This window comes from Felis catus, chromosome A1, assembly GCF_018350175.1.
Source record: "Felis catus isolate Fca126 chromosome A1, F.catus_Fca126_mat1.0, whole genome shotgun sequence".
In the NCBI taxonomy this organism is placed as follows: Eukaryota; Metazoa; Chordata; class Mammalia; order Carnivora; family Felidae; genus Felis; species Felis catus.
Window position 1 is genome coordinate 94,015,932 of NC_058368.1, and position 27,927 is coordinate 94,043,858.

Below are 27,927 nucleotides of genomic sequence, written 5' to 3' on the forward strand. Positions count from 1 at the left end.
TTCACTAGAAAAGAAATTAGAACAAACTGTACAAATCCATCCTTGTTTTTTACACAGAAGTATGAACAATAATGCTATCTCTAACAGTTCTGACCATAAATTACCGAGGTGGTATGTTTGGAAACACAAGTACACTATCAAAGCATCCAGTCTTAAGAGTTAATAAGAATACGCTTGTATTTGGTGCAAATTTAATTTTATTAAACCTTACAATGAATGTTGTGGCATATCATTTTCCATTATGTGACAACTTATTGGCTGGCATCTGAATACAGTACTTCTTCTGAAAAATATGCAATGGGAAGTGACAAAAGGGAGAAACTAGTTGTTTAGTGATATATGAGGGCAAAAAGAAAAAAAAGAGAAGAAAAAAGAAGAGAAAGGATGACGACCAATTAGTTTCTCTAGGATCTAACTCTAAAATGGTTAAAGTTCCATGCAAGAATGCTGCCGTCGCATTACGCGAGAAAATGGTTATTATCTCATCTGGTTCCCACAATTCTGATAATTACAAGGATTATTTTACCTGTAAAATTCAACCTAAGGTTTCAGCTGGGCAAAATGATTTTAAAGAGCTACTTTTTCACATACAAATTTAAAGAATTTTCCCAAGTCACAGTAGCTGTGGGGTCTCTAAGATATTACACGTTAAGGTAGTCACTTTGTCAGTGAGCAATTGCTTAACTTCAAAGTCGTCATGGGCACCATGTTAGTTTTTGCTGATTTGGGTTTTATGCCCATGTCAGATTTATGGGTAAGAAAATGACTCTTTTTTAAACCTATAATCCACTTGTCTTTATAAAGTAGACTGGTATCTAATAATCTGAGTAAAATGACCATTTCTCTTCCAGGAATGATCAAGAGCGGAACATTGGAAATTCAGCAGGCCTTACAGGGCATTTGTACAGAAATGTCACCAAAACTTACAAACCCCAGCCAACATCACCATGTTACAGTATAGTTTAGTTCGAATCCCACGAGTACAATTAGCTCATCAAGTATTAAAGTACTCATTTGTGTTAAAAAAAAGGAACACAAATTTAAGAATTTTTTTAATTCAGTCAAGAACGACTGTGAGAATACTTTCAGACAAAGGCCTTAACGGTGTCCAAGGTCACGTTTCTTAACCAACCTCCTCCAGAATGAAATCATGGACCATTCTCAGCTATCAAACTAACGGATTTTTCAAGAGCTCCGAACAGCATTAGATGGCGAACAGAGAACTGTACCCTAAACTGAAATAAGGCATTTCAGTTCTCAAAGCCGAAGAACTGTTCTAAGTGATCAATATTTAGTGGTGGAAAAGGCTACGTCAAGAAATCCTTAGTTCCACTAAAGTTGTATGATTCAAGTTCACCTATAAAGTACAGTGAGGTGTGTGTTACTATACGAGCACGTAAGCCCTCTTATCCCCTCCCAAAAAAGAGGGGAAAATGTTAAATCACTTAAAAATCCAATTGCTCATCATTTACCCCCAAATTACTGAGATCTACTGGTGTAGATTTACTGTACTTACAAAGTTTCCCTTTTTAAAAAAAGTAGCTCATGCATATATAATTCTTATACCACAAGGTCAGAGGCAAATGATTTCAAAATACTGATGTCTGAGAGTTCTAGCATATTTGTCTAAATCATAAATTACTAATACATATGGCAGCTCAAATATCCCATCAAATTTGTCCGTGGTAAATATGGTTTTAAAATCTCTTCATCGAAAGGCTAGAGAGTGACCATTTATATCCCATTCACCCTTTTCAATGGTGAAATTCAATTCACAACCTAGTAAAGATATCTTAAAAAAAAAAAAATTAAACCTCAATTATTTAATCAGAAAGTCTAATGCTTTTTTACTTACTACTGTTCATTATGAGTTTGGTACTGAATAAAGATGAAATAAACCTAATGTGATTCTTTGCAGTGATGACTCCTTAAATACCATTACATCAAACCCTCAGAATAAAATGGAAGCAAAAACCCAAGTGATCCAGCTCATTCGACTCACAGGTAAACTTGAGTTTTTCTCCAACAAATGAGGAGCTTTTTTATTCAGAACAATTTCATTAAGACATTTGCAGGGCAAATGTGCCATCATAAATTTCATTCTGAATAACAATAAAGTGCTGAATGAGAATTACCTGAATCTTTTTTTTTTTTTTTAATACTTTTCACTTATCGTTTCTTAAAAGAGCCCTTTCTGTGTGTGGTGGTGTTAGCAAAGCTGTTCGCAGAAAACAAACGAACAAAAAAAACGACACATAAAAAAAGAAAAGCAGAGCGAAGCTAACTTTCAGTAAGGGAATATAGAAAGCACTGCAACCTTTGTGTTTAACTACAGTGACAAATAACTGAGACCAAAGTAATTCATGCAAGGTATCTTTAAAGGTATACTTAGGCTGGAAGAAAGAAAGAATGGACACTCTACTGACCTCTGATACTAGGGCAGTAAATTGCATACTAAAATACCTTAATTATCCTAGATGCCTAGATCTGGCTTGGCAAGCATCATGCCACTGACATGCTTTAGCTCTTTTGGTAACTAAAAGTGATCTGCAGTTCAAGTGCTGAATTATGTCAATGTGACTCATTAAAGCTGTATGATAAACTTTGAGGTTAAATTTAAGCAAATAGCTCTACACCTAATCACATCATCAGCACAAGCGGGCCAATGCTGGCGCAGCATGAAAGGTGGGTCGCTTTATAAAGATTCTTCCTTGTACTGCATGATATATTAAGATGACAGACCTAAATTTCAACTGGGTTAATGAGTTAGAATAGATTTGTTTCCCAAATTTAGCACACGATAATTTCAGTGGAGTAGAGAGAGAAACCTCAGAAGTGAAGAAAAAGAGAAAAAAAAAAACAAAGAAACAAAAGAGCTTGAGCTCGGGTAGCTAACCTGTAGCTCTAAAAACTCATGCTACAGAGAGTACCACTTTCATAAAATGAACTTTGTAACGAAACTTAACAGTGTTTTGAGTCGAAGTTGACCAACTGCTGCATAGAAAATGTGCTAACATACAACAGTCAAGTTTAAGCCGGTGCATAGAGAAGATAAAGCACTTATGGTAACTGCAAATGGTTAACAGGTCCGGAGAGGGTGTACGACCTAGCATGGGTCCGTAAGGGGGGAAAAAACTCTGAAGTAGAAATGGTTAGGAAAACAAAGGAAGCGGAAACGGGGAAGAAGCTTGGAGAAGAGAAGGAAGAAGCAGGAAAAAGAAAGATTTTTCGATTGTATAAAATTCACAAACCAGTAAAGTATAAAGACACCACTGAAAAACGGTGAACTCTGTCCCAAACACCCGACAGCAAACAAAACCAGAACAGGTAAGCCTTTGGCAGACAATTTTAGAAATTTGAAGAGGACATTACATTTCTCAATAATTCACCAACAATATATTATATGGTATATTTATATTAAATACTGGGAAACCAATCCTGTCAATCGGATGCTTCTAATGCTTTAGCCAATGAGAGCACGAGGAGATCAAGCTAAGTGAATGCTGGTGTCATCACAACAGTGCTCGTTTATGAAACAACTGTTACCAATTCGTGCTTTGACAGTGCAGAACATACAGTCCGGTCATCATCTATGAAGCGAAACAAAGGTCTCCAGCTTCTCTGGAATGTGCCCTTTGTAATATATTCTATGATTCACTATGACACGAGCAGCGAGACACTGCAGGGTGGTATGGTTTATGGGCTGAATCAAATTTTTAGCTATTTCCTTCTCGTCCAGCAAGTCGCTAGCAGTTTGTTTGTGCAGGTTTGTGGCATCAAAATGTGCACCTGATTTAATAAGGAGATTCATGATGTCTGGATGGTTGTTGAGAGCAGCGATGTGCAGGGGACTGTTGTCGTCGGAGTCTCTGACGTTCACATCAGCACCGCATTCGATCAGTATGGCAGTCACTTGCAGAGATGGGAATTTACAAACAGGGTACCGCCCCACACACGTGGTATTCTTGTCCACGGCCAGATGAAGAGGGCTAAAGTTATTCTTTCCCCTCGGATGCAGCTTCAGAAACCTGTATATCGTCTGCTTTTTGAAATGGTCCTGTTCTAGAGTACAAGGAACTTTTTCTAATAAGCAAATCAAGTGCAAAATAATGGAAAGAGCCTTATTTAACTGTAATGGGTCGGCCGGACACTGAGTTTGTTTGATGGCTCGCTCTATTTCAAGGACACTTTTGCACAGTATGCCCATAAGATCGTCAAATGTAACAGTGGTGCCCAGCAGGCCTTTAGCCCGATCCTGCAGCATAAAAGAGAACAGTTCTGCAAAAGATAACAAGCTGCTGGCGGTCATTGGGCTTAAAGGGTCCAAATTGTTCTGCTGCATATCCAAAGCATACTTCCACAGGTTGATGCATCGTTTGAAGTTTCCAGAGTCCGCATAGACTGCGCCTCTGTATCTAATATAGTAAGAGGTATCGGGATGCGAAGGGCCAAGAATGCGCTCTCTAATCAATAGTGCCTGCATTCTCATCTCATCGGGGTCAGCAATAAGACCTTCTAGTTCCTCTGTACTGTTTACCTCCTTGGCATAATCGTAAGCCATTATCAGTGTCTGTGGTACTGGCTTGCTAATTATATTAGTCCTATCACTGTACCTCATGTTCATGGCCTTTTTCCAGTATTTCAAGGCCCCAAGCAGATCTCTTTTTTTGTCTACAAATGTAGCTCCCAGAAGCTCCAGAGCATTGATCCGTTCTGTCTTGCTCGTCTGTGCATGGTGAGTCAGAAAATCCACAATATTTGTGTGACCAGTAACACTTGCTGAGAGAAGGGGAGTCATTCCATAACCATCCTTTTCCATCTTGGCACAATACATGAGAAGCATCTTCATGATGTCCAAACTTCCAGATTCCGCGCAATCGTGCAATGCAGTATTACCTTAAGGAGAAGAAAGAAAGAGATAACAGATTTTGAGGGACCAGGGTACAACGGAACACATGACGAACCTAAAGAGAAGCAGGCAGTCCCAGGCTGCCCTTTGTGGGACATTAATTTGACTACACATGAGAAAAAATTATCCCGGCACCTAAAACTAGTGTCTGACACACAGAGGAAGTTAAATAAACACTTGTTAAGTTTGGTGACTATATGACCAAATTAGGCATGAAAGGATCATCCAAGTCACTAAATGAAATTCAAAATTAATCCATGGCCTCTTGGGTTTTTTAAATAATGTTTTCAAGTGCATATTCTTTGACTCAAAAGTGATGAAATGAAATTAACCAGCTATTCAACTCTGTAGTCACTTAACTTTCTGGGTCAGCTTCCACATTTAAAAACAAGAAACTGAATCCATGATATCTAAGATCCTCTAGTTTGATTCTAATAGTAGTCAGAAATTATGTCTTTCAATATTTGATTGTCAAATGGGGAGGTAAGCTGTCTTAGTCAAAATCCTCGGTGACAAAGTACTTTCCTCAGCTCCCGTAAGAAAAACAAGTCCACTAAAATCTGAAAAAAATATGTGGGTGGTTCAATATGAAGTTTAAAAGAGACATCTGAAGTATCCTTTCATGATGGATTACTTCCCATGGTAATTTAATTTTTTAAACATTTTTTTCAGATGTACTAAATGTTCTGACGCGGTCTTGTTCTTCCCACACGTGGATTAAAACGGACAACAGGCACATGCCGTAAAAGCCTGTACGCAACGTATTAAGACAATACAACCACCAAAGTATTTCAGTTGCCCGAGTTCAATGCCAAACATTTTACCAGTTATCATAACAAAAATTATCACACAGACCTTTGGTATTTCTACACGGTGTTTGCAAAAAATTTCAACAGTGAGTCATTTCAGGCACATGTGCAGAAAAGAGTTAACATAGCTGGCAGAGACTGGTTATCCTCAGAAAGAGCCAGCTGCTTGCTAAGGGACAGCCCTCAGCTGACACCTGAGACCTCGTCTGGTGAAGAGTTCAGAAAACCCTCCTTAAATGATAAGAGTGGCTTTCTGTTTGTATTGATAATATAGTTTATGCTGAATACCTGCTTTCCTTCTGAGAGCCTGGAATTTGGGGTATTTCCGCAAAGGGTGCCTATGTGACTAGCCTCCAAGAAAACCCCTGGGCTCTGAGTCTCTAATGGGGTTCCCTGGGCAGAAAACTGCTGTGTGTGACCTCTTACGACAAGGAGACAGCGAAAAAAGCCTGCAAAGATTCCTCTCGACCCCACCTGTGCCTCCCCCCCCTTAGGATCCAGCTGCACACCCTTCATTACGTCACCGCAATACATCTTAGCCATGATTATAATGGTATGCTGACTCACCTCCAGACATGGGGGGGAGGCCGGCTCGGGGTGGGGGAATGCTGACACAGCAGGTGTACTAAACACTGGTTTAAACTTGAATACTTCACATAACAGATCTATTAACTAAAATTCCAAAAAGCAAGTTATGACACATTAGGACTTTAATCTTTCCACAGGCTTATCCTGTTTATTCTTCCATGATACCTACAGGAATTACATGATTATCTGCACATATTTATTCTGACTCAAGATTTCAAAGGTCCACAATGGAATGGTGTCTGATGGCATGTTTTAGCAATGTGTATATAACCAAGCACTCAGAGAGCCCAGAGGTTCTGACTACTAACGTTCATTTGTTCAAAATAATTTCCATTAAAAAACACAGCTACTACTAAATGTATTTTTAAAACTTTTAAAATTAAAAATCCCTAATAGTACTTTTTTCCTCTAAGAAAGAGACAATATAAGGGAAATATAAGGTTTCAATGGCATTCTTCTCCATTCAGAGTCATATAAAATCAAGAATAAGAATGCAAGAGGGGCACCAGGTGGCTCAGTCAGTTAAGCATCCAACTCTTGGTTTAGGCTCAGGTCATGGTCTCTCGGTTTCGTGAGTTCAGGTGCTGTGTTGGGCTCCCTGTGGACAGCCCACAGCCTGCTTGGGATTCTCTGTCTCCTTCTCTCTCTGCCCCTCCCCTACTCGTGCCATATGTGTCTCTCTCAAAATAAATAAACTTAAAAAAAATAAACAATGCAAGAGAAGTCATTTTCTTTTTTTTTTTTTGTCTGAATTGACTTAGAATTTTACTGTGTTCTTTTAAAACATATTGACATATTCTTGATCAGAATTTCAGATTGTGAGAAGTCATTTTCTTAATTAACTGAATTGCTGTACTGAAATACACCATAGACTGAAAAAGATGACTTTTAAAAATAAAAAACATACAGAAGAGTTTCACATGTAGTAATGGCAGAGTATGATCAATCTTCCCGGTAAGAACTAGAAAAGCTGAAAAATTTATTTTTAAAAATCTGTTTGATTTAACAAAGAGCTAAAAAGTGGACAACATCCGGGAGCAGAAAGAAAATTAGACAAGTCCAGGATTTGGGGAAGCTTCCCCCAGTGGCCTCTACCAATTCTGGAAGCAGCAGCTAGTAAAAAACTGAGTGGAGCTTCTGACAACTTGGCAGAGCCAGGGGAGAAAACCAGAGTCCAGAACCCACTAAGAAGGGAACTTTGAACTGCTCCCTGCACCCCCTCCCCCCTCACCGTACACTCTGAGTCATAGCTCTGAAGGGCTGCACCCTAGCAGTTAAGGCAAACTGCAAACAAACCAGGTACTGGAGGAACCTAAATCCAATTTAAGATCGTGTTGATACTGAATTAAGGAAATTCGGGATTGCTAGTTAAACTAGTCAAAAGCCAGAAGCAAATACAAATAGTAATTAGAGAAGATATTGTCTATTTGCTATAGCTCAAATTATTTTTTTTATACTCTTTATATATAATGTTAAGTATCCAATCAAAGGAACTGCAACACAAAACCAAGACAAATAAGAGCTGATAGGCCCAACAGAAGATCCAGATAATACAGTTATCAGACACAGACCTCAGAGTAATAATTATGCTTCGCAAAGTATGAGAGATTAAAAAACATTTCTGAGAATTAGAAAAGTGGAAACTACAAAAAAGGAACAAAACGGATGTTCTAGAACTGAAAACCTCAGTGGGTGGCTTTAAAAGCAGATTACATACAGCTGAAGAGAGACTGAGGGACTGGACAATAAGTGAGGTGAAAATATACAGAAAGCAGCATGGAGGGGACAGGCTGGCAAAGCAAGGACAGTGGAGACGATGTCAGAGGGTTAACAACCTAAAAGCCAGAATTCTAGAGGAAGAAAATGGGCCCAAAGCAATACTTAAACAGCTAAAGTCTGAGAATTTCCTGAAGCTGATGAAGTACTAACCACAAATTTAGGAAGTCTTACAAATACCAAGACAGAGAAATATGAAGAATATCACCTCCCGGCTCACTACAGCAAAACTGCCCAGTGCGAAGGCAAAGAGAGAAACGTTACAACCAGAGCACAGGTGGAAACCACCTGCAAAAGAGCCGCTAGGCTGAGAGCCAAGCCCTCCTGGGGAATAGGAACTTGGGAGTCAACAGAATGGTATCTTAAAAGCACTGAAGGAAGGGAAGCGCCAACTCGAATTTTACACCCACACCAAGAATAAATGTGAAATGAAGCACTCAGGCAAGAACGAAAAGAGAAAAACCAAGGTACTTATGACCAGCAGACCTAAATACTACGGGGTGTTCTCTCTAGGCAAAAGAAAGATGAGCCACATGGAAGCATCGAGATATGGACAGAAGCATCAATAAAAGGGATAAATACGTAAGAAATAGAGACTTTGGAAAGAACAGTGCTTTGTAGGGCTTGAAATGCATACAGAGCAATGAAATGCTTCACAGCAACAGCATAAAAGGAGGGTAAGCGGAGTTCAACTATTCTAAACATGTTTGCAAGGCTCGGACAGAGGTAAAATCAGAAATTTATGTTATTCCTTGAATAGACACTTTTCTAAAGGCATCAAGATGGCTAACAGACACATGAAAAAAAGCTCGACATCACTCATCATCAGAGAAATACAAATCAAAACCACACTGAGATACCACATCACATCTGTGAGAATGGCTAGTATCAAAAAGACAAGAAATAACAAGCTTCGGTGAAAAAAAGGAACTCTCGTGGACTGTTTGGTGGGAATGTAAATTGGTGCAGCCACTGTGGAAAACAGGATGGAGGTTCCTCAAAAAATTAAAAACAGAACTACCCTACGACCCAGCAATTGTACTACTAGGTATTCATCCAAGGGATACAGGTGTGATGTTTCGAAGGGGCATATGCACCCCCATGTTTATAGCAGCACTACTGACAATAGCCAAAGCATGGGAAGAGCCCAAATGTCCATCGATGGATGAATGGATAAAAATGCAGTGTATATATATTCAATGGAGTTATTACTTAGCAATCATAAAGAATGAAATCTTGCCATTTGCAGCTACGTGGATGGAACTAGAGGGTATTATGCTAAGGGAAATTAGTCAGAGAAAGACAAATAGCATAGGACTTCACTCATATGTGGAATTTAAGATACAAAACAGATGAACATAAGGGAAAGAGAAGCAAAAATAATATAAATACAGGGAGGAGGACAAAACAGAAGAGACTCTTAAATATAGAGAACAAACTAAGGTTTGCTGGAGGGGTTGTGGGGGGGCCCATGAGCTAAATGGGCAAGGGGCATTAAGGAGGACACTTGTTGGGATGAACACTGGGTGTTATACGTTAATGGATGAATCACTGGATTCTACTCCTGAAATCATTATTGCACAATGTGCTAACCAACTTGGATGTAAATTTGAAAAATGAAAAAAGAAATAAATAAAATAAAAAAGAAATTTATGTTATTCCTTTGGTAAGTCAAGGTAGTACAGTAATCCATAAAATAACAGCGGATATGCAGCATGTCATTATTATGTAGTCTCTAATATAGAGAAAGAAAATGAAGTAAGAAAAAAAGAATTCAGACAAAAAAATGAGAAACAAAGAACACAAACCAGATAGGACAAATAAAAATCAGAAAATAGAGATTAAAATCCAAATATGTTAGTAATTACATTAAAAGCAAGCAAACGAAATGTTCCCATTAAAAGACATAAAATGTCAGACTGAAAATACAAATACATGAAACTCAACTACATGCTGCTTACAGGAGACACAACCTTCAATACAAGGGCAGAAAAAGGCTAAAGAGGAAAAAAAGGGAAAAAAATGTATACCCTATGCAAAAAGTAACTATAAGGAAGCTGTGTGATATTAAAATACAGGACTGGGGTGCCTGCTCAGTCAGTTAAGCAGCCGACTTTGGCTCAGGTTGTGATCTCGCGGTTCATTGAGTTCGAGCCCTGCATCAGGTTCTGTGCTGAAAGCTCAGAGCCTGGAGCTTTCTTCTGAATCTGTGACTCCCTCTCTCTCTGCCCTTCTACCACTCACACTCTCTCAAAAAATAAATAAATGTTAAAAAAATAAATAAAATAAAGGACTAAGTAGATGCTAACTAAGCAGACGTTAAGGCAAAAAGCATGGCTAATTAGAGATAAAGGGAAATATTTTATAAGGATATAAAATTCAAAACAACATAAAGATACTGTAATTCTAAACTTCTTTTGAGTTAAGAACATAGGTTTGAATTATATAGAGCAAAGAATCAACAGAACTCCAAGGAGAATCGGGCAAATGCACAATCGGGCAAGTACACCTGAACACACTTCTCAGTCAGTACAGAAGACCAAAACCGGTAAGGATATAGAAGATTTTGAACACAATTAACAAACATGATTTAACAGACATACATAAATGAACACTGGACTCAACACCTGTAGAATACCATTTTCTTCCAAGGATATAGGGAAAAATAGAAATACCAACCACATTCTGGCCATAAAGAGAGTCACACAGAAATGTCAAGGGACTGATATCCCTGATTATGTTCTAAGTTCACAATGCAAGTTAGATATCAAACACACACACACACACACACACACACACACACACCCCAACACCAACAAAACGCTAGAAAAATCTCCATGTATTTGAAATTTTAAATATATACTTCTAAATAACCTACAGATCAAGGAAGAAATCCCAATGGAAAAACTGAAAATATTTGTAACTGGATGAGAACAAAAACCTTAAGTAATTGATCTGGTGGGATATGGCTGAAATTGTGCTCAAAGGTACATGTTAGAAAAGAAGAAAGGCTTTAAAAAGATGGCCACACTTCCATCTCAAGAAAGTAAAGGAGAAAAACAGTAAATTAAACCCAGAGAAAGCAGAAGCAAATAATAAAAAGCAGACATCAGAGAAGAAAACAGTATCCATACAGCAGCACAGCATTTTTTATTTTCCTAAATGTTATGTATCAACTGTTGCCCCCTTGTCATCTTACATCCATAACTATGCAGGCAGAGAAAACACTTATTCTACAAATAGAAAACAGAGACATTAGTAATAGAACACACACCCATGCCGCCCAATCACCACCGTAGTGCTCTGCTCATTCCTGGGGTCATATTTTAAATGCTAGTCGTCCTCAAATCTGATGAGTAAGTTTTATCTAATACAAGCCAAACCTCCTAACGAAACTCCACTGATCATGTTACTTTCCAACTCAACACCCTTCATGCCTCCTCTAAAGAAACAGCTGAAAATCTTTAAGATGGCTTGAAGAATCCCACAGCACTGATTCTCAAGGCACTATCTGTGCAGGGTGGGAGGACAACAAGGAAGAAATCCATAGTTTTAGAAAAAACATGTGAAGTAAAGCTGAATCTTGGTTAGTGGTAACACACGTAAGACACACTATGAGGAGTGGATTTTACCCTACCCTACTTCTCCAGCCTCATTTATCAGCACGTCCAATACGAATGCTGCACTGTGAATCTTGCCAGGAGCTGGCAAACTTCTTCTATAAAGGGCTCGACAGTTATTTTTAGGTTTTACAAGCTGTAAGGTCTCTGTTGTAGCCACTCGACTCTGCCATGTCAAGAAGTATCCAGGGACCATACGTTACATGAATGGGGACGGCTGGTTTCCAACAAAAATGTACTTATGGGCACTGAAATATGACTTTCATGGCATTGTCATGAGTCATAAAAAATTCTTCTTCATTAAATTTGTTTCCAACCATTAAAAGGTAAAACATCTTAGCTCTCAGGCAGTGCAAAAACAGGAGGTGGGCAGGATTTGACCCCCGGGCCATAGTTGGTCAACACTCTCATTCAAAAGACATTATCAATCATTCACATGGCAGAGACCCCACTTCTGCTTCCTGTCACTCTGTCCTAAGTGTCCCTCCCAGCACGGGGGACAATCCCACTCGTGTCCACGCGTTGGCTTTTCATTTCCCTGTAATACACTCTTCCTTCTTTACCATTTTAACTTCTTGTCCTTCAAGTTTCAACAGAAACTTCAGCTGCCCAAAGAGGCCATCTTGTTTATACCACATCGATTTGTCATTTTGAGAATGCCTAGTGAATAAATGTATCACTTATCCTGGTAGGTAACCCTACTACATGGGCTATTAGAATATTATGTCATATCTTCTAATAGTACAGTATTACTGCCACACAAACCGGTTTTCTTACCTTAACAGTCTATTCCTAAAGTATACAGACCCCATGTAATATTTCCTTTGTATCCCAGCTAGCAGTTAGCACACTGCTAAGGCTAAGGTAAGATTCTTAAATTTTTGAAAAATGTTTATTTATTGGGGCTCCTGGGTGGCTCAGTTGTTAAGCATCCAACTTTGGCTCAGGTCACCATCTCGCAGTTGGTGGGTTCAAGCCCTGCGTCGAGCTCTGTGATGACAGCTCAGAGCCTGGAGCCTGCTTCAGATTCTGTGTCTCCTTCTCTCTCTACCCCTCCCCCGCTCACACTCTATCCCTCTTAAAAATAAACGAACATTTAAAAAATATTTATTATTTATTTTGGGATAGAGAGTGCACAAGTGGGGGAAAGGGAAGGGAGGAAGGAGGGAAGGGAGGAAGGAGGGAAGGGAGGAAGGAGGGAAGGGGAGAGGGGGAGAGGATCTTAAGCAACTCCACACTCAGCGTGGAGCCCAACACGGGGCTCAATCCCATGACCCTGGGGCCATGACCTGAGCCAGAATTAAGAGTTGAACATTTAACTGACTGAGCCACCCAGGCGCCCCAAAGATTCTTAAATTTTTAATAGCTGGTATCACAAAAAGTGATTCAAACTTGGGATAAAGTAAGCTTAAAAAGTAAAATCTCAGGAGAGAAATCTTAATTACTCTAACAAGTTATGTATATGACCACCACAGCTTCATGTCCTAAAAGCCCTGAAAAAATGTTTCTGAATTATAGTCTAGACCTTGACTCAAAAGTTTAGAAAAGGGAGGCAAAAAAAAAAAAAGCGTAATTTTAAAGCAACTATAATTTTTGTCTGAAGTCTCCAAGTCTTTCTACATAGATGTTTTGATAAAGTTCTAATCAGTCTATTTACAACTGTTTCCTGCTTTTCTCCTACATCTGTCATTTTGTCACGACGGGCTACCAGTAGGTACATGGTCCACATGAACTCCATGGATACTACGCGATCATTATTAATGGCTCTATGGTGAGTTCAAGCAAGGAGGCATGAACCAAGTTAACACAAACACCTCCCGTCAATGGATGTCTGCAGAGCTTCAGGATTTTCACTATTACAATTAGTGCCTAAAAGCCTGTAAGGACAGATAACAGACCAGTGACTGCCAGGGGCCAGACTGAGAGGGGCTAACTGCAAAGGGGCATGAAGGAACCCTTGTTCTACCTTTACTATACTGGTGGGCAAGCTACAGTGTATGTGTATCAAAACTTACGGAACTATTTGCTAAAAAAGATGAGTTTTATTGTATAAAATTATACCTCGATAACTAAATGACAAAAAAAGTAATGTCTAATTTAAAATAGAATCACAAATGTGTGAAAGCTTAAAATACATCTTTAATTCATTCCAAAGTAATTAGACAATCTTTTAAAAGTTCTACTTTTATAGGAGGCGCCTGGGTGGCTCAGTTGGTTAAGCGTCTGACTTCGGCTCAGGATATGATCTCACGGTTTGTGGGTTCGAGCCTCAGGTCAGGCTCTGTGCTGACAGCTCACAGCCTGGAGCCTGCTTCAGATTCTGTCTCTCTCTCGCTCTCTCTCTCTCTCTCTCAAAAATAAACATTGAAAAAAAAAACTTTTTTTTTTTAATAAAATAAAAGTTCCACTTTTATAGTATTCTTTCTGGTACTAGAATGAATTTTCGAATTTTGATTTATATTACTTCTATACCTAGAGACACAGAGCATTTTCCCATGTCTGTTCACAAACTTTATTTTCTTTTATGACAAGTCTATTTATGTTCCAGTTTCTGGGACTATTAGTCTGACTTTCTCTATGCATTTTATAAAATGTTGATCAGTTATCTACTATATTTATGGTATATATCTTGCTCTATTGTTTCGTTCGAGAGAGATGCTTTTAGTATTAAACGCAAGTTCTTGTGAAAAATATCTAACAAGTTGAATTTAAAAATCAAGTTAACTATGTCCTAATGACTAACCTCTGCTAAATTATACATCAAAGACCAATAAAATTGTATTTAATTTTTGCTAGGTTTATTAATGACTTAAACTCTTGGTGTATAACATCATGTGCCAAGCACTACTAAGTATTCAACTGAAGCATTTTCCCTGGGTTATGTGCCTCTTAAAAGTGTTTCCAGGGACATCTGGATGGCTCAGTCGATTACACATCTGATCTTGATTTCAGCTTCGGTCAGGATCTCACGGTTTGTGAGTTCAAGCCCTGAGTCGAGCTCCATGCTGACAGTGTGCAGTATGCAGCCTGCTTGGGAATTCTCTCCCCCCCCCCCCCCGCCCCATTCATGCACACATGCTCTCTCTCAAAAATAAACTTAAAAAAAAATGCTTCCATAATACACAAGATTCGCGATCTCTACCTCATAAGGTCTTAATTTTGTGTCCTCAGAGTAAGAAAGCCAATTAAAAATAGAACACAAGGTTCAAAAATAAATACTAATATTACCAGGCACCTTAGATGAAATTAGGGATATTTAGCATTGAAATTTAATTTACCTTTAACTAAAGAAAAAAAAAAAAAGAAAGAATATAAACATTGTATTATATAATTCTCAATGCCTGACTCAGAACATATTCATTTGAAGAAAAAATAAAACTTCTGACACTGAATTCATTATGGAAAATGCTTATGATTTCTCAAAAGGCATGTCTGTTAAAAGGCCATTTCTTAAAAATCAAGCTAACGGTCCAAGTGTTAATTCAGTTAAAGTATTTATGCAGAAAGCTAACACAGTATGATCTTAAATATATTACTTTTCAACCCTATAACTGAACATAGAAACAGTGCGAAGAATCTGGAAGAATAAAAGGTAGCCCTACTCGTTGAGAGGCTTCTGGGATGGACACTAAGGGAAGGAGACGGAGGTGCGCACACTTGGTCACCAAAGGGAGGTGGGCTCGGGGGATGGGTGAAATAGGTGATGGGGACTGAGGGGCACACTTGCCGTGAGGAGCACCGGGGCGGGGTAATGTGTGGAAGCGCTGAATCACTATTATGTTGTACACCCGACACTAACGTAACACTGTATGTTAGCTATACTGGAATTAAAATAAAAACTTAATTAAACAAAAAACAAACAAAAATCATGGCAGTATTTCTCAAGAATACCTTTCTACAAGCGCCAATCTTGGCTGCTGTTAATTCTAGAGACCTGTAATCTTGTGATAGCAGGCACATGAGACTACACTCCACTGTGAAAGCTGAGGTGCCTACCGAAGGGGTCAAGATTTTCCTAAAAAAAGTAATCCAAAAACAAACTAGTATTTTGAGTAATAACTAGTTGGAGCCCTAACAGTTCCCTGGCTCCACACCAGATGTTTTGGGCTTGACTAAACAATAAATAAGTGATTGTCTGCATGAGATTGTTACCAATCAACTAACGACTTAAATCATACAAGAACTTCAACGCAGAATTTATAACTATCTCCATTTGAATAAGATTACTTAGGCTCTCCAGGACCAGAATTAAGTCAGTTCCTAAACCACTCCCAATTTCTATTTTTATTGAAACAAAAATGTTCTCGTAAGGGCTATACAATGTTTTACAAATACAAAATGTCTACTATAAACTGCTTTTTCTAACAATATCAATTGAAGGGATTTTGCTGTTTTGTAAAGTTCTCACACAGTTCAAGTTTTGTGTGTATGTGTTTTAGTCAAATAAAGTTGTGCTTCTCAAGCTTTAATGTGCACAATCACCACTGGATCGCAGTAAAATGCAGATTCTGATTCAGGTGATCCAGGGTGGATCTAAGTGATGCCTACGCTGCTGGTCTTTGCTACTATGAGCACCAGGGAAACAGAGGAGGAATCTTATTTTCAAAACAGAAGAGAAATCTTATTTTCCTGTTTGTCATATAGGTGTCTGCCATTAAACTAACACATCTAATAATGATATCAAGAAATACAAAGAGAAGGGGCACCTTGGTGGCTCAGACGGTTAAGCATCCAACTCTTGATTTCAGATCAGGTCATGATCTCACGGTTGATAGGTTCAAGCCCCGTGATGGGTTCTGCACTAGCAGCACAGAGCCTGCTTGAGAGTCTCTCTTTCCTTCTCTCTCTACACCTCCCACACTGTGCTCTCTCTCAAAATAAATAAACATTAAAAAATAAAAAGGGGAGTTCCTGGGTGGCTTAGTCGGTTCAGCATCCGACTTCAGCTCAAGTGATGATTTCACAGTTCACAAGTTCGACCTCCGCATCGGGCTCTGTGCTGACAGTTCGGAGCCTAAAGCCTGCTTCACATTCTGTCTCCCTCTCTCTCTGCCCCTCCCCCACTCGCACTTGGTCTCTGTCTCTCAAAAATAAATAAACATTAAAAAAAAAAAAAGACACATGAAGAGAAGTTGAAAAGGAGGGTTAGGTCACAGCCTTATTTCACACCACACAGAAAAACGAGTATCTCCACTCCACCTTATGCGTGAATGAGAAAATTCTATGCCACAGCAGGAAAAGGGTGTGTTCTATGACTAGATTACACCGTTTGACCCTCAGAAACTTTCCTTTGTAATAAAGGATATCAGTAAACCCTGCAGTGTATTCTTAACAATTTTCTAGTTTAAGTCAAATCTAAGTGATCTACAAGGTGAATATTTAAGAAATCAGTTTGTAAAATAAAATCCAAATTGCTGTGAATAATACCTATCAGAAGAGTGAAAACACCAACGTAAACTGGTACAGCCACTGTGGAAACAAAAACACTAATTCAAAAAGATACATAAACCCCTATGTTTATGGCAGCACTGTTTACAACAGCCAAGATATGGAAACAACCTGAGCATCCATCGACAGATAAACAGATAAAGACGACATGGTGCGTGTGCATCTGTGTGTATACACACGCACACATGCACACACACACACACACACACACACACACACAATGGAGTAATATTCAACTACAAAAAAGAATGAAATCTTGCCATCTGTGACAACATGGATGGGACAAAAGGGATGGTAAGTGAAATAAGTGAGACAGCAAAAGACACAGATTATATGATTTCACTTGTACGTGGAATCTAAAAAACAAAATGAACAAACCAAAACAGCAACTCATAAATATAGGTGGTTTCCAGAGGGAGGGTGCAAGGGGGGGATGGGCAAGATAGCTAAGGGGGATTAATAGGTAAACTTCCAGTTATAAAATAAGTAAGTCATGGGGATACAGAGTACAGCACAGGGAATACAGCCGATAATACTGTAGTAACATGGCGTGGTGACAAGATGGTAACCACACTCACTATGATGAACACTGCGTACATTATTACTCAAATCACTATGTTGTACACCTGAAACAAATACAATGTTCTGTCAACTATACTTCAATAAAAAGTAAGGAAGGAAGGAAAAAGGAATGGGAGGGAGAGACATTTTATAATCACTTCAGTTTTTACAAAAAAAAAAAAAATTAAGTTTGTTATAAGTACTCATTTCACTTGTTCCTCTTATTTTAATGGTATACCTGACTCCCTTTCCGTTACTCTTAACTTCTCTCATTTTCTTTAAAAAATTAAATTTACTTAGAAAAATAACAAAGTGATGGGGCGCCTGGGTGGCTTAGTTAAGCATCAACTTTGGCTCAGGTCATGATCTCACGGTCTGTGAGTTCGAGCCCCGCGTGTCAGGCTCTGTGCCGACAGCTCAGAGCCTGGAGCCTGTTTCGGATTCTGTGTCTCCCTCTCTCTTTGACCCTCCCTCGTTCATGCTCTGTCTCTGTCTCAAAAAAATAAATAAACGTTAAAAGTTTAAAAAAAAAAAAAAGAAAAAGAACAAAGTGAAAAAACAACCTACAGAATAGGAGAAAATATTTGCAAATCAAATATCTGATAAAAGACTTGCGTTCATAATACATAAATTACTCTTACAACTCAGTAATAAAAAGATAACCCAATTTTAAAACGTGCAAACAAAAAGACACCTGTCCAAAGAAGATAAACAAATGGCCAATAAGCACATGAAAAGCACACAATGGTGAACATCATCACGTGAAATCAAAATCAAAACCACAATGAGATACCACTTCACACCCACTGAGATGGCTATTCCCCCCTCCAAAAGAAAAAATAGTAGTAACAAACGTTGGAGAGGGTGTGGACAACTGGAACTCTCCTAGGCTGTTGACAGGAATGTAAAACGGTACAGCCACTTGGACAATAGTTTAGCTGTTCCTTAAAAGGTTAACAGAGTTGCCATGTGATCCAGCAATTCCACTCCTCCACATATGCCTAAGAGAAATGAAAGCATACATCCACACAAAAACTTGTACATGAATATTCTTATCAGCATTCTTATCCTAATAGCTAAAAAGCAGAACCAGTTCAAATGCCCATTAACTGATAAATGGAGAAATGTGGTCTATCTACACAAGGGATTATCCAGCAATAAAAAGAACATGCTACAAAATGGACAAGCCTTGAAAACAATATGCTAAGGGAAAGAAGCAAATCATAAAAGACCACATATTAGGACTCCATTTATATGAAATGTCCGTAGCAGGCCTATGTCCCTAGAGGACAGAAGGATTAGTGACTGCCTAAGGTTTCTGTACTTGGGGTGGGAGAGAAGAGGGGATGCAGTGAGTATGACTGGATATGGGTTTTGGCGGGTGGGGGATGAAAAGGTAGTTGTGGTGATGACCACACAACTCTGTGAATACACACTGATTCACACACTTAAATGGGCGAACAGTATGTCTCAAAGCTGTCTTAAGATCAAAGTACTTACGTTTTTGGTAAAAACTTTTGACTTTTAGAAACAGCAATTAAAGGGTCTCTAACTGTAAAAGACTTACTGGAAATGCACAAGAACAATTCTCACCACTGCTCTTTAGCCTACTGTGCCTGCCATCCACTCTTCTTCAGTTCTGTGGCTGGGACCGTGAGAGGCTCACTTGCAAAGGAGGGGAGGGGGGCCTGCGATTCAGCTGCAGAACAAGGCTGATTCCAAGTATTTTATTCCTGGAATAACTAAATGGTATGTGTTAAGGGCAGAGGTAAGAAGGAGTAGAGAGAAACACTTCAGGGTATCTAAGGGGCACTAGAAAGTTCCTCTGCTCAGGATGTTTCCCTTCCCCATGTTTATGCTAACACCAGAGATACCTGAGAACAGGAGTTTGAAGGAAAAAAAAAAAAAGGAATCAAAACAGAATCAAGGACAAACTGTGCCAAGGTTACCATGTGCCCTCCCTTCATTAATCCTGTGTATAAGGCGCTGAGTTCGAAGCATATAGAAATTTAACGACACAGGTCCTTGAGCTTCCAACAAAGTTCAATGCTAAAAACATCTGCATCCAGAAGTAAGATGAATTCTTATGACTGAAAGGCAATCAGAAGTGCCTAGGAGACGGGTCTTGACAACAGGTGCAATTTCAAGGCTAAGACGACCTGAGTTTAGGAATCCAGACTAAAAGCAATCAACAGTAGTGTAATGTGATGAAAATTACACAATGTCAGTTGATGAAAACATCAACATTACAATTGAGACTCATTCAAACTCCCTTTCCTGGCCATTCTTCCTAACGGTGGGGGACAAAAGGAAGAGACATGTCTTCCTCAGATTTGCACCCACATGGCTTCTTTACCTGGGCCGGTCCCCACCTCTATCTTCCATCACATACCTTCCTAATGTCTCAGGAGCATACGTCTCTAGAATGCCAGAGGCTTCCTGAATTTTGTTTTAAACACTTTTTAATCTAGGAAAATCTGATACAGACAGACTTGGTGACAGTCCCACTTGTACCCAAAGGTCAAGAAGTAAAACTTAACCTCAGCCTTAAGCCCAAGTTGCTGCCAATAGCCCTAAAAGAGCAGTAGTGTTCAGGATCTACTTATTTTCTCCAACTTCGGTTCACTTGTAAGGATTCACAGTTCAAAATCCAATCTCCAGGCGCAGAGGAACACGATGGCTATCTCCCCACTGGGCTCCATCTACACATTTTTCTGCAGCTTCGCTTCTCCAAGGAGGATATCAAGTCTCCCTGGGGATACAGAGACGTACGCTCAGGGACACAAGAGGGCAAGAATGAACGTGGAACCACTCAAGGGAGCAACTTGATGCTCTGGGATTCGAATGTGAATGAATTCAACTAGTAAGTTGTTGTTTTTCATTATTATGAAATCAGAATTAACACAGAAACGCCAGAAAACAGAATGAAATTTGATGTCCCTCTCTTCACCTCTTCTCTGGAAGTAGGTGTGTTGAGGTGAACCAATAGCTGAGAAGAATATTCAAAGTCAAGAAAGAAAACAGAACTACTTCCAACAGTCTCAGAGAGTCCTGAAGTACAGGGAAATAAACTACCTAGGTGACAAGGGGTATCCTCTTGGTCCTTTACCTTAGTATCAACAGCTCTTAATTTACGGGGCAGATTTTCTTATCTAAAATAATTTTGCAGCTACAGTGGGTGAAAAAAAAAAAAAAAACAAGAAAAAAAACAGTAAGATTTCTTTTTTTCAGATTTTCTTGACTGAAATACACCTAGACCCCAAAATGCCTATCCTATGGGACAGAACTAATATAATATGCCTAGGGTTTGCTTTAAACTACTGCAGAAAACAAAGGAGAGGAGAAAGAAATCCCCTGGAGTCCCACCTGTACTGCTCTTTTTTCACAATTACGGTCTTCATTTCTTCTTTCATGTCTCCATGTGTGTATTTATTTCCATAGTGAAAGAAAAACACAACAGTCCCTGACAACAAGGAGCGTACAATCCTTTTTCTCTTACATCCAGCACAGTCATTCAACAAACTCATTTACCAAATACCCACTACAGGCCAGGCTCTCTTTCTAACACATGGATACAAACACCAGCCGCAAACTTTCACTGCCTTACCTCTACATAAAGAATAAAATCAAACTCCTTTATCTAGACTTCAATCTAGCCCTGAGCGCCCTTTGGTCCAAATATGCCTTTTCCAATTCTTGGACCCTCCAAGCAGATCTCTCAATGTGCCCTTCCTCACACCATAAAACTGTACCAAATGCATTCTAGAGATATGAACCCCAACAATCCTTTCAAGGCCCAGTTCGGCGTCTCCATGAAGATCCCATTCTTCTAAAATCCACCAGCGTGGACTTACACTAACCCGTTAGCAGTTGGCAAATGTGACATCCTGTGTCTTCTCAGAGCCTCCCACAATGTCCAGCACAATGCCTTGCCTACAGAAAACTCAGTGGTTATCTTATTACCAATTAACCTACTTACCTTGGGTATTTAAAAAGATTAAGCCATGCATGAGGATAGCATGAGGATCCTGCTAGGACCAGTGTCCCCAGTCCCGACTCAGAGAAGCTCTTCTGCTCTGAGGCATTCCAATCACTTTCAGCTGCTCAATTCCCCAATCAAATCAGGGTGTAAAAGCAGAACTGAAGGGCGCACCTAACTGTACTACAGACCCTATTCTGAACAACGAGAACATAAAAAAAAAAAAAAAAAGGAAAAACAAAGCAAGCCAAAGATGACCATAACCGTGAAGGGCTGAAATGTGATCACTCTGACACGGGCTTGTTCAATCACTTCTGATTTGTGGTCTACAGCTCTACATGGCAACCCGCTCTCCTGTTTCAAACATCAAATGCTGTGTTAAAATGGAGAAGTATTTCTAAATATTTCAAAGTTTTTCTCCTTTCTGAATGCCAGGGGAAAAGAAAGAACCCACTGTCTCCAGAGGTAAGTGGTTGGTTGCCAATAGAATATTACCATGTATCGAATAGAAGACAGCGTGACTGCAAAAAAACAATGGAATACAATGGAACGTAGAGGTCATGTGCTTTTTGTATTTAGGCAGACCAAGCATAATCTGCCAGTGTCTTCTTTCTTCAGAACCATTTCCAACAGTGAACACACACAATTTCCTAAGAAATTATTCTATTTTATCCCTAGTCTCACCAGTCTTTTCCACTTTTTGGACAGGAGGAAAAATGGGGGGAGGGGGGCAGAATTCTTTCTTGATGTTCTATCGCATAGATCCTTCTCCAATGTTCCCCTTAGATTCAACTGGTTCCTGCTTTTTTATTATGCATTAACCCATAAAACAATCTAGAGTCAGTAAGAGAGTGATTATCAAGGAATGGAAGCTTCAGGATCAGAGTGGGGGAGGGTACATATATACTTTAATCAGCCCCCAATTTTCATTAAGAATCGCTGTCAAGGGGTGCGTGGGTGGCTCAGCAGATTAAGCATCTGACTTGGTTTCGGCTCAGTTTCATGAGTTGAGGCCGCGCATCGGGCTCCATGTGACAGTGTAGAGTCTGCTTGAGATTCTCTCTCTCCCTCTGACCCTCCCCCACTTACGCCATTTCACGCTCTCTCTCTCTCTCTCTCAAAATAAATAAGTAAACTTAAAAAAAAATCACTGTTGAAATTAAAAGACACCATGACAGGTAAAAGCAATGCACACAAAGTGATACATGTTATATATATTTTTAAAATACTATATTTGTATGTATATGTGTGTATATATATATATACATATATGTATATATGTATATACGTATATATGTATATGTACACATATGTGTGTATACATACATGTATACACACATATGTACATATATATGTATAAAGGAGGCTATCTGAAAATAATTTTTGGTACAAAATTATTTTCTCATGGTAAGTGTAATTTTTTGTAAAAGCCACAAGTGGTAGATACTGATACAGCAGGAAAAAACAACTCTAGAATTAGATCATTTGACCAAAAGAGGCAGCATACATGTCCTCACATGCAAAGCTATGTGATGATGGTGATAAAAGGAACCTTCTTCCGAAAGAGCAAAGGTAATCGAGGGAGATACCACTCACAGTTTACTAGGGGAAAATGCTCACACAAATGTGATCTGCTTAGGGCACAGGTGTCTCACACATTCTGTCTCCAGAAGTAGACAAAGAACCTCTGAAAACCATAAGAGAAACAGTACCAGGACTCATCTCTCCAATGACCTAAGGGTTTAAAACAATTTTACTTAAATATGTAAGTTTAACAAACTGTGTATTATTAGGCTAATGAATAAAAAACCCAAACGAAAGAAACAACAAATCCAACAAGCCTAAACAAGCAGCCATACCTTTTGTTTTTTGTTTTTGATGTTTATTTATTTTATTTATTGGGGGGGGGGGAGGGGCTGGGCAGAGAGAGGGAGACACAAAATCAGAAGTACGCTCCAGGCTCTGAGCTGTGGGGCTCGAACTCACAGTGAGACCATGGCCTGAACAGAAGTCGGGTGGCCCAACCAACTGAGCCACCCAGGCGCCCCAAGCAGCCATACCTTTTAACCCTCTCTCAGCTACTTACGATTTCAAAGCATTTCCCATGGTAACCTGGTCACGTAAGCAGTAACTGTCCTCTTAAAACAGCCTTTCTTTAAAAGAATGAGTGTTGAAAACAAACAAAAATGTCATGCTGTCATTTGAGCCAACAACCCACCTCAAAGGCAAGCAAGAACAAATGAAAAAATGTGTAAGAAAGAATGTCTACAGGAACATTTTTTATCCTACTGAAAAGACAGAAGCAAGATAACCCTCCATTAGGAGAGTATGCAGCTACTGAAATTAAAAGGTTGTAATTAGTGACATTACAGATATTATTTATTAAGCTAAAAAAAGGGTTACAGAACAAGAGCATATATAATAAAATTACATACATGTATCTCTATGATAAATTCAGAAATATTTTTCGAAAGGATTGTCTATAAGTGGAATTTTGTGAGATTTTTATATTTTCTCTGACAAAAAAAAATTTACAGAAAATCAGTGAGCCTGCCTTTTTTAAAAAGATCATACTAATTTCAGTGAATTATGTCCAATAACTATGTAGTGTCCCTTAATTGTGTGGTGTAGGCTCTCCAAAAGGCAATCAGAGGCTCCCACAATGATAAATGCACCCTTTGATTCAGCAATTCCATTTATAAGTATTTATAATACAGCTATTCTCACACAGTGTGCAAAGCCACACTTTTGTTTAAGAATATTCACAGAAGCTCTGCTTATATTGGATGTGACCTAACTGTCCATCAACAGGGCCTAGATAAATTATGTATATTGATACAATGAAATACTGTGTAGCCATGAAACAGAATGAGGCAGTTCTGTGTGTTGGAGCTGAATGACGTCCAAGATAATTTAAGGTTTAAAAACAACAACAACAACAACAACAAAATAATATGCATCAACTAACAGAAGGGAAAGAGGGAGGAAGAGACACAGACAAGTATACTGTCATCGCACAGACTATCTCTAGAACACACAAAAACAGGGAGAGTGCTTACAAACAGAGGCTGCAGGGGGCTGGAGGTCTAGAAATCAGACTTCTTTCTCATTGTAAACACTGGAAATCAATTTGAATTGTTTGAATTTTTCGTTCCATGTGTGTAGTCTCCTTTTAAGTTTTAATAGTTTTTTTTTTTTTTTAAATTGGGCTGTGAATCACTTTGCTATTGTATAAACAAACATGCTGAAGGGGAAAAAAAAAAAGGTTCCAAGCATCAAAATACGCTATCAAAACAGCTGTCTTGGAGAGTTTAGGGAAAAAAAAGTTTCGCAACTATCATTTGCTGCTTTAGGTTTATTACATCCCTGAAAATTACACACAGTTGTGAACCTGAGCCCTTCTTTTCCACAAAGGTGTTGACACTGTTGCTAGCCAACAAATCCACGCCTTGTTTTGTGCTCAGTTTTGTAGCATATTTTAAAATCTGTTTTCTCTCTCGCTATATTTAATACATGATCGACGTGAAAGGGTTTTCTATTGGCCAACAATAAATTAAGAGAAGAAGGGGACAGATTTTCTTTTTCCACTGACATTAATCCTTCCAGGTCAGTGTGGCCTGGCCTTCCCTGACAAAATAACAAATGAAATGCCTACCCAAGACACAAGACAATGAGTCACTAAATATAGTAGTTTCTACTACACCGGCGTTCTTTAAAAAACAAAAACAGAAAACAAAAAACAAAACAATCTAGGCTAAAAAAGAATACGTTACCTTGAAGTATATTCTCAAGTAGACTGAACACAAGCCTAAAGGCTCAGGTCAACTGTCACTAACATCCCCTGTAAGTCTGGGGAACCCGGGAATTGGAGAGTACTCCAAACAAGAGATGGAAAATGCTACTTAACACAGCGACAGAGGGCTTGTTATCACACTCATTCAGCGTATTCTCAAACATCAGAGAAACAACCAACAAGGTTATGCTGGAAGGGACACCTAGCCGGAACAGGTCTGTCAATGTGGGCTGACTCAACGCCCACTGTTTACAGTGATGCATCCAGCTTCCTGAAAACGATGGTAAACACTTAAAACACAGAAACGAAGAGGCTGCACTCACCTTTGACACTTTTTCTATTAACGTCTGCCCCCTTTTCGAGTAAATACTGCGCAATCTCTTTGTGTCCTTTGTAACAGGAAATCATCAGGCACGTATGCCCGTGGCGGTTTGATACTTCCAAATCGGCTTTGTGTTCCACAAGGTACTTTACTATTTCCAAATGGCCATCGAAACAGGCGGCTCGGAGAGGGGTTGAATTGGTCAAAGTGGTGTTGTTGACGGACGCTCCATGATTTAACAAAGACTGAACCACCTTCAGATGTCCCGCGGCAGAGGCGGCCCACAACGGCGGGGCCCCCTCGATGGTTTCGCCATCAAAATTGACGGAGCCCCCGACCTCTATGCAGGCACTGCACTGCTCTAGGAGGAATTCCACCATGTCAAGGTGCCCGTACCTGGCGGCCATCAGGAGTGGCGTGGCCCCATTCGTTTTTTCGGAGATCAAGGAGGAAACCTCCTCTTTGGATTTGCTTGCCAACAACTTGGTGAGAAGCCGGAGTTTGCCATCCCGAGCTGCGTTAAACACTGCGGTCTTTAGATCCATTTATGTCCGGTGGAGCTGGCTGCGCTTTTTTTTTTTTTATCCTTCAAAGCAAAGCCCCAGCCTAACTCTACGGACACAGGCAAGAGTTACAGGAACCAAAGTTCAATGTTAATCACGGCACTCCAAACGGATATAAAACCACGGAGAGTGTGTTCTGTCTTACTGCCTTCCAACATCTGAAAACCAGAGCACCAAACTAGGAAAAGAAGGGACAAAAAGGGGGGGGGGGAGGATTTGTGAGTTTTCCATAGGTAAAGGCAAAAACAGTTTAGGTTTTCTTAATTTCTACTCCTAGGGGGAGGGAGGGGGCCGGATAGTCCCATACTTAAGGGACAACTCAAGCCACCAAAACACGGTGGGAAAGACTACAAAAAGGTTACACACAGACCCAAATGTTTTGGTTTGGTGGGAGGCAGTTTCTTTTCTATATACGGTAAGCTGAAACACTACAGGCGACCGGGTTTTGTCGCCTCCAGAGCAGCCCAGCATTGTTCTAGTTTTTGCTTTGCACACGCCCAGGGAGAGTGCACCCGAAAGCGGCGAGGGACGCGGGTTCAGAAATGTTTCTCTTCCTCACATCTGCAGAGGGGAGCGAGCCAAGGGCGCGAGACTGAAGGCCTCGCTATGGCCAGAATGGGTTTCGAGAAGGAACAAAAAGGTCGGCCACGACAAACCGCGGCCAGCCAACGCCAAAGCCCTCGCCCGACAAGGTTCGCTTTCCTTTAAAACTACTCGAAGCTCTCAGGAAATCCGGCCGCCTTCTCTCTAACTTCGCCCGCCCCATTTTGATCCCCCCCCCCACCCCGCAAGGGATCGCAGGTTCCCCCAGACCCCGTGCCCCTCCGTAACCTTCACCGCCACCTTCTCCGGACCCCGGCCGCCCCTTCCCCGAGCGACCACGACCCTCGCCCGCCGGGCCACCGAAGCTGGGGGCCTCCGGCCCGCCGCCCGCTGCCGGGGGCGCCCTCCTTCCCCTTCCCGCCCAGGCCTCCCCGCGGGCGCCTCAGGCCGCAGCCCGGGCTCCGGCAGGCCCCCGCCGCCACCGCTACCTGCCCGGGGGCTGGTCCTCCCCACCGCCGCTGGCCGCTCGGGCTCGGGCCGCCCCCCTTAAATTGAAACCGTTGTCCGCGCCGCCGCCCGGGCCGGCCTGCTCCGCCTGCAGCCGCACAGCTCCTCCATGCCCCGCGCCCCACAGGAATGAATCCGGCCGCGCCGTTCGCCCCGCCCCGCCACGCCGAGCCGCCTCCCGCCCTCCCTGGCTGCGCGGGCTACAGCAGCTGCAGCGGATGCCGCGGCGGATGGTGTAATGGGCTGCGGGCCGGGGGCCGGACGAGCCTGAGCCAGGTTTCACATCACTGACGCGGCAGCCGCGCCATTGGGCCGGGGGAGGGCGGCGGCCGCCGCGAGCAGCCGCGTAGGGGCGGGGCGGGGCGGGGCGGCGCGGAGGGGGCGGGGCCGCGACCCGGCGGAGGACGCACCAGCGTGAGGCACGCCGAAGTGGGCGGGGCGCCACGAGGGGGCGAGGCCAAGGTGTCCCGGTCGGTGGGGGTGGTGCGGCGAGGTCGCTGGGTCCTCCG

General features: G+C 40.7%; 1 protein-coding gene across 1 annotated transcript; it reads right to left on the bottom strand.

Annotated features, from left to right (window-relative positions):
* Positions 1-179: 179 nt before the first annotated feature.
* On the bottom strand, positions 180-27,734 carry FEM1C (fem-1 homolog C). Its single transcript, XM_023254280.2, has 3 exons — positions 27,400-27,734; positions 25,807-26,546; positions 180-4,896 (listed from the first exon to the last, which is right to left on the bottom strand). Exons 2-3 carry the CDS (start codon positions 26,348-26,350, stop codon positions 3,587-3,589), a joined length of 1,854 nt encoding a protein of 617 aa, XP_023110048.1. The 5' UTR covers positions 26,351-26,546; positions 27,400-27,734; the 3' UTR covers positions 180-3,586.
* Between the last annotated feature and the right edge of the window lie 193 nt (positions 27,735-27,927).

Bases quoted from the DNA above. Each gene is read 5' to 3' on its own strand.
- FEM1C (XM_023254280.2), bottom strand. From the start codon at position 26,350: ATGGATCTAAAGACCGCAGTGTTTAACGCAGCTCGGGATGGCAAACTC. The intron at 4,897-25,806 runs GTGAGTGCAGCC...CTTCTCCTTAAG, and splicing joins TAATAGAAAAAGTGTCAAAG to GTAATACTGCATTGCACGAT.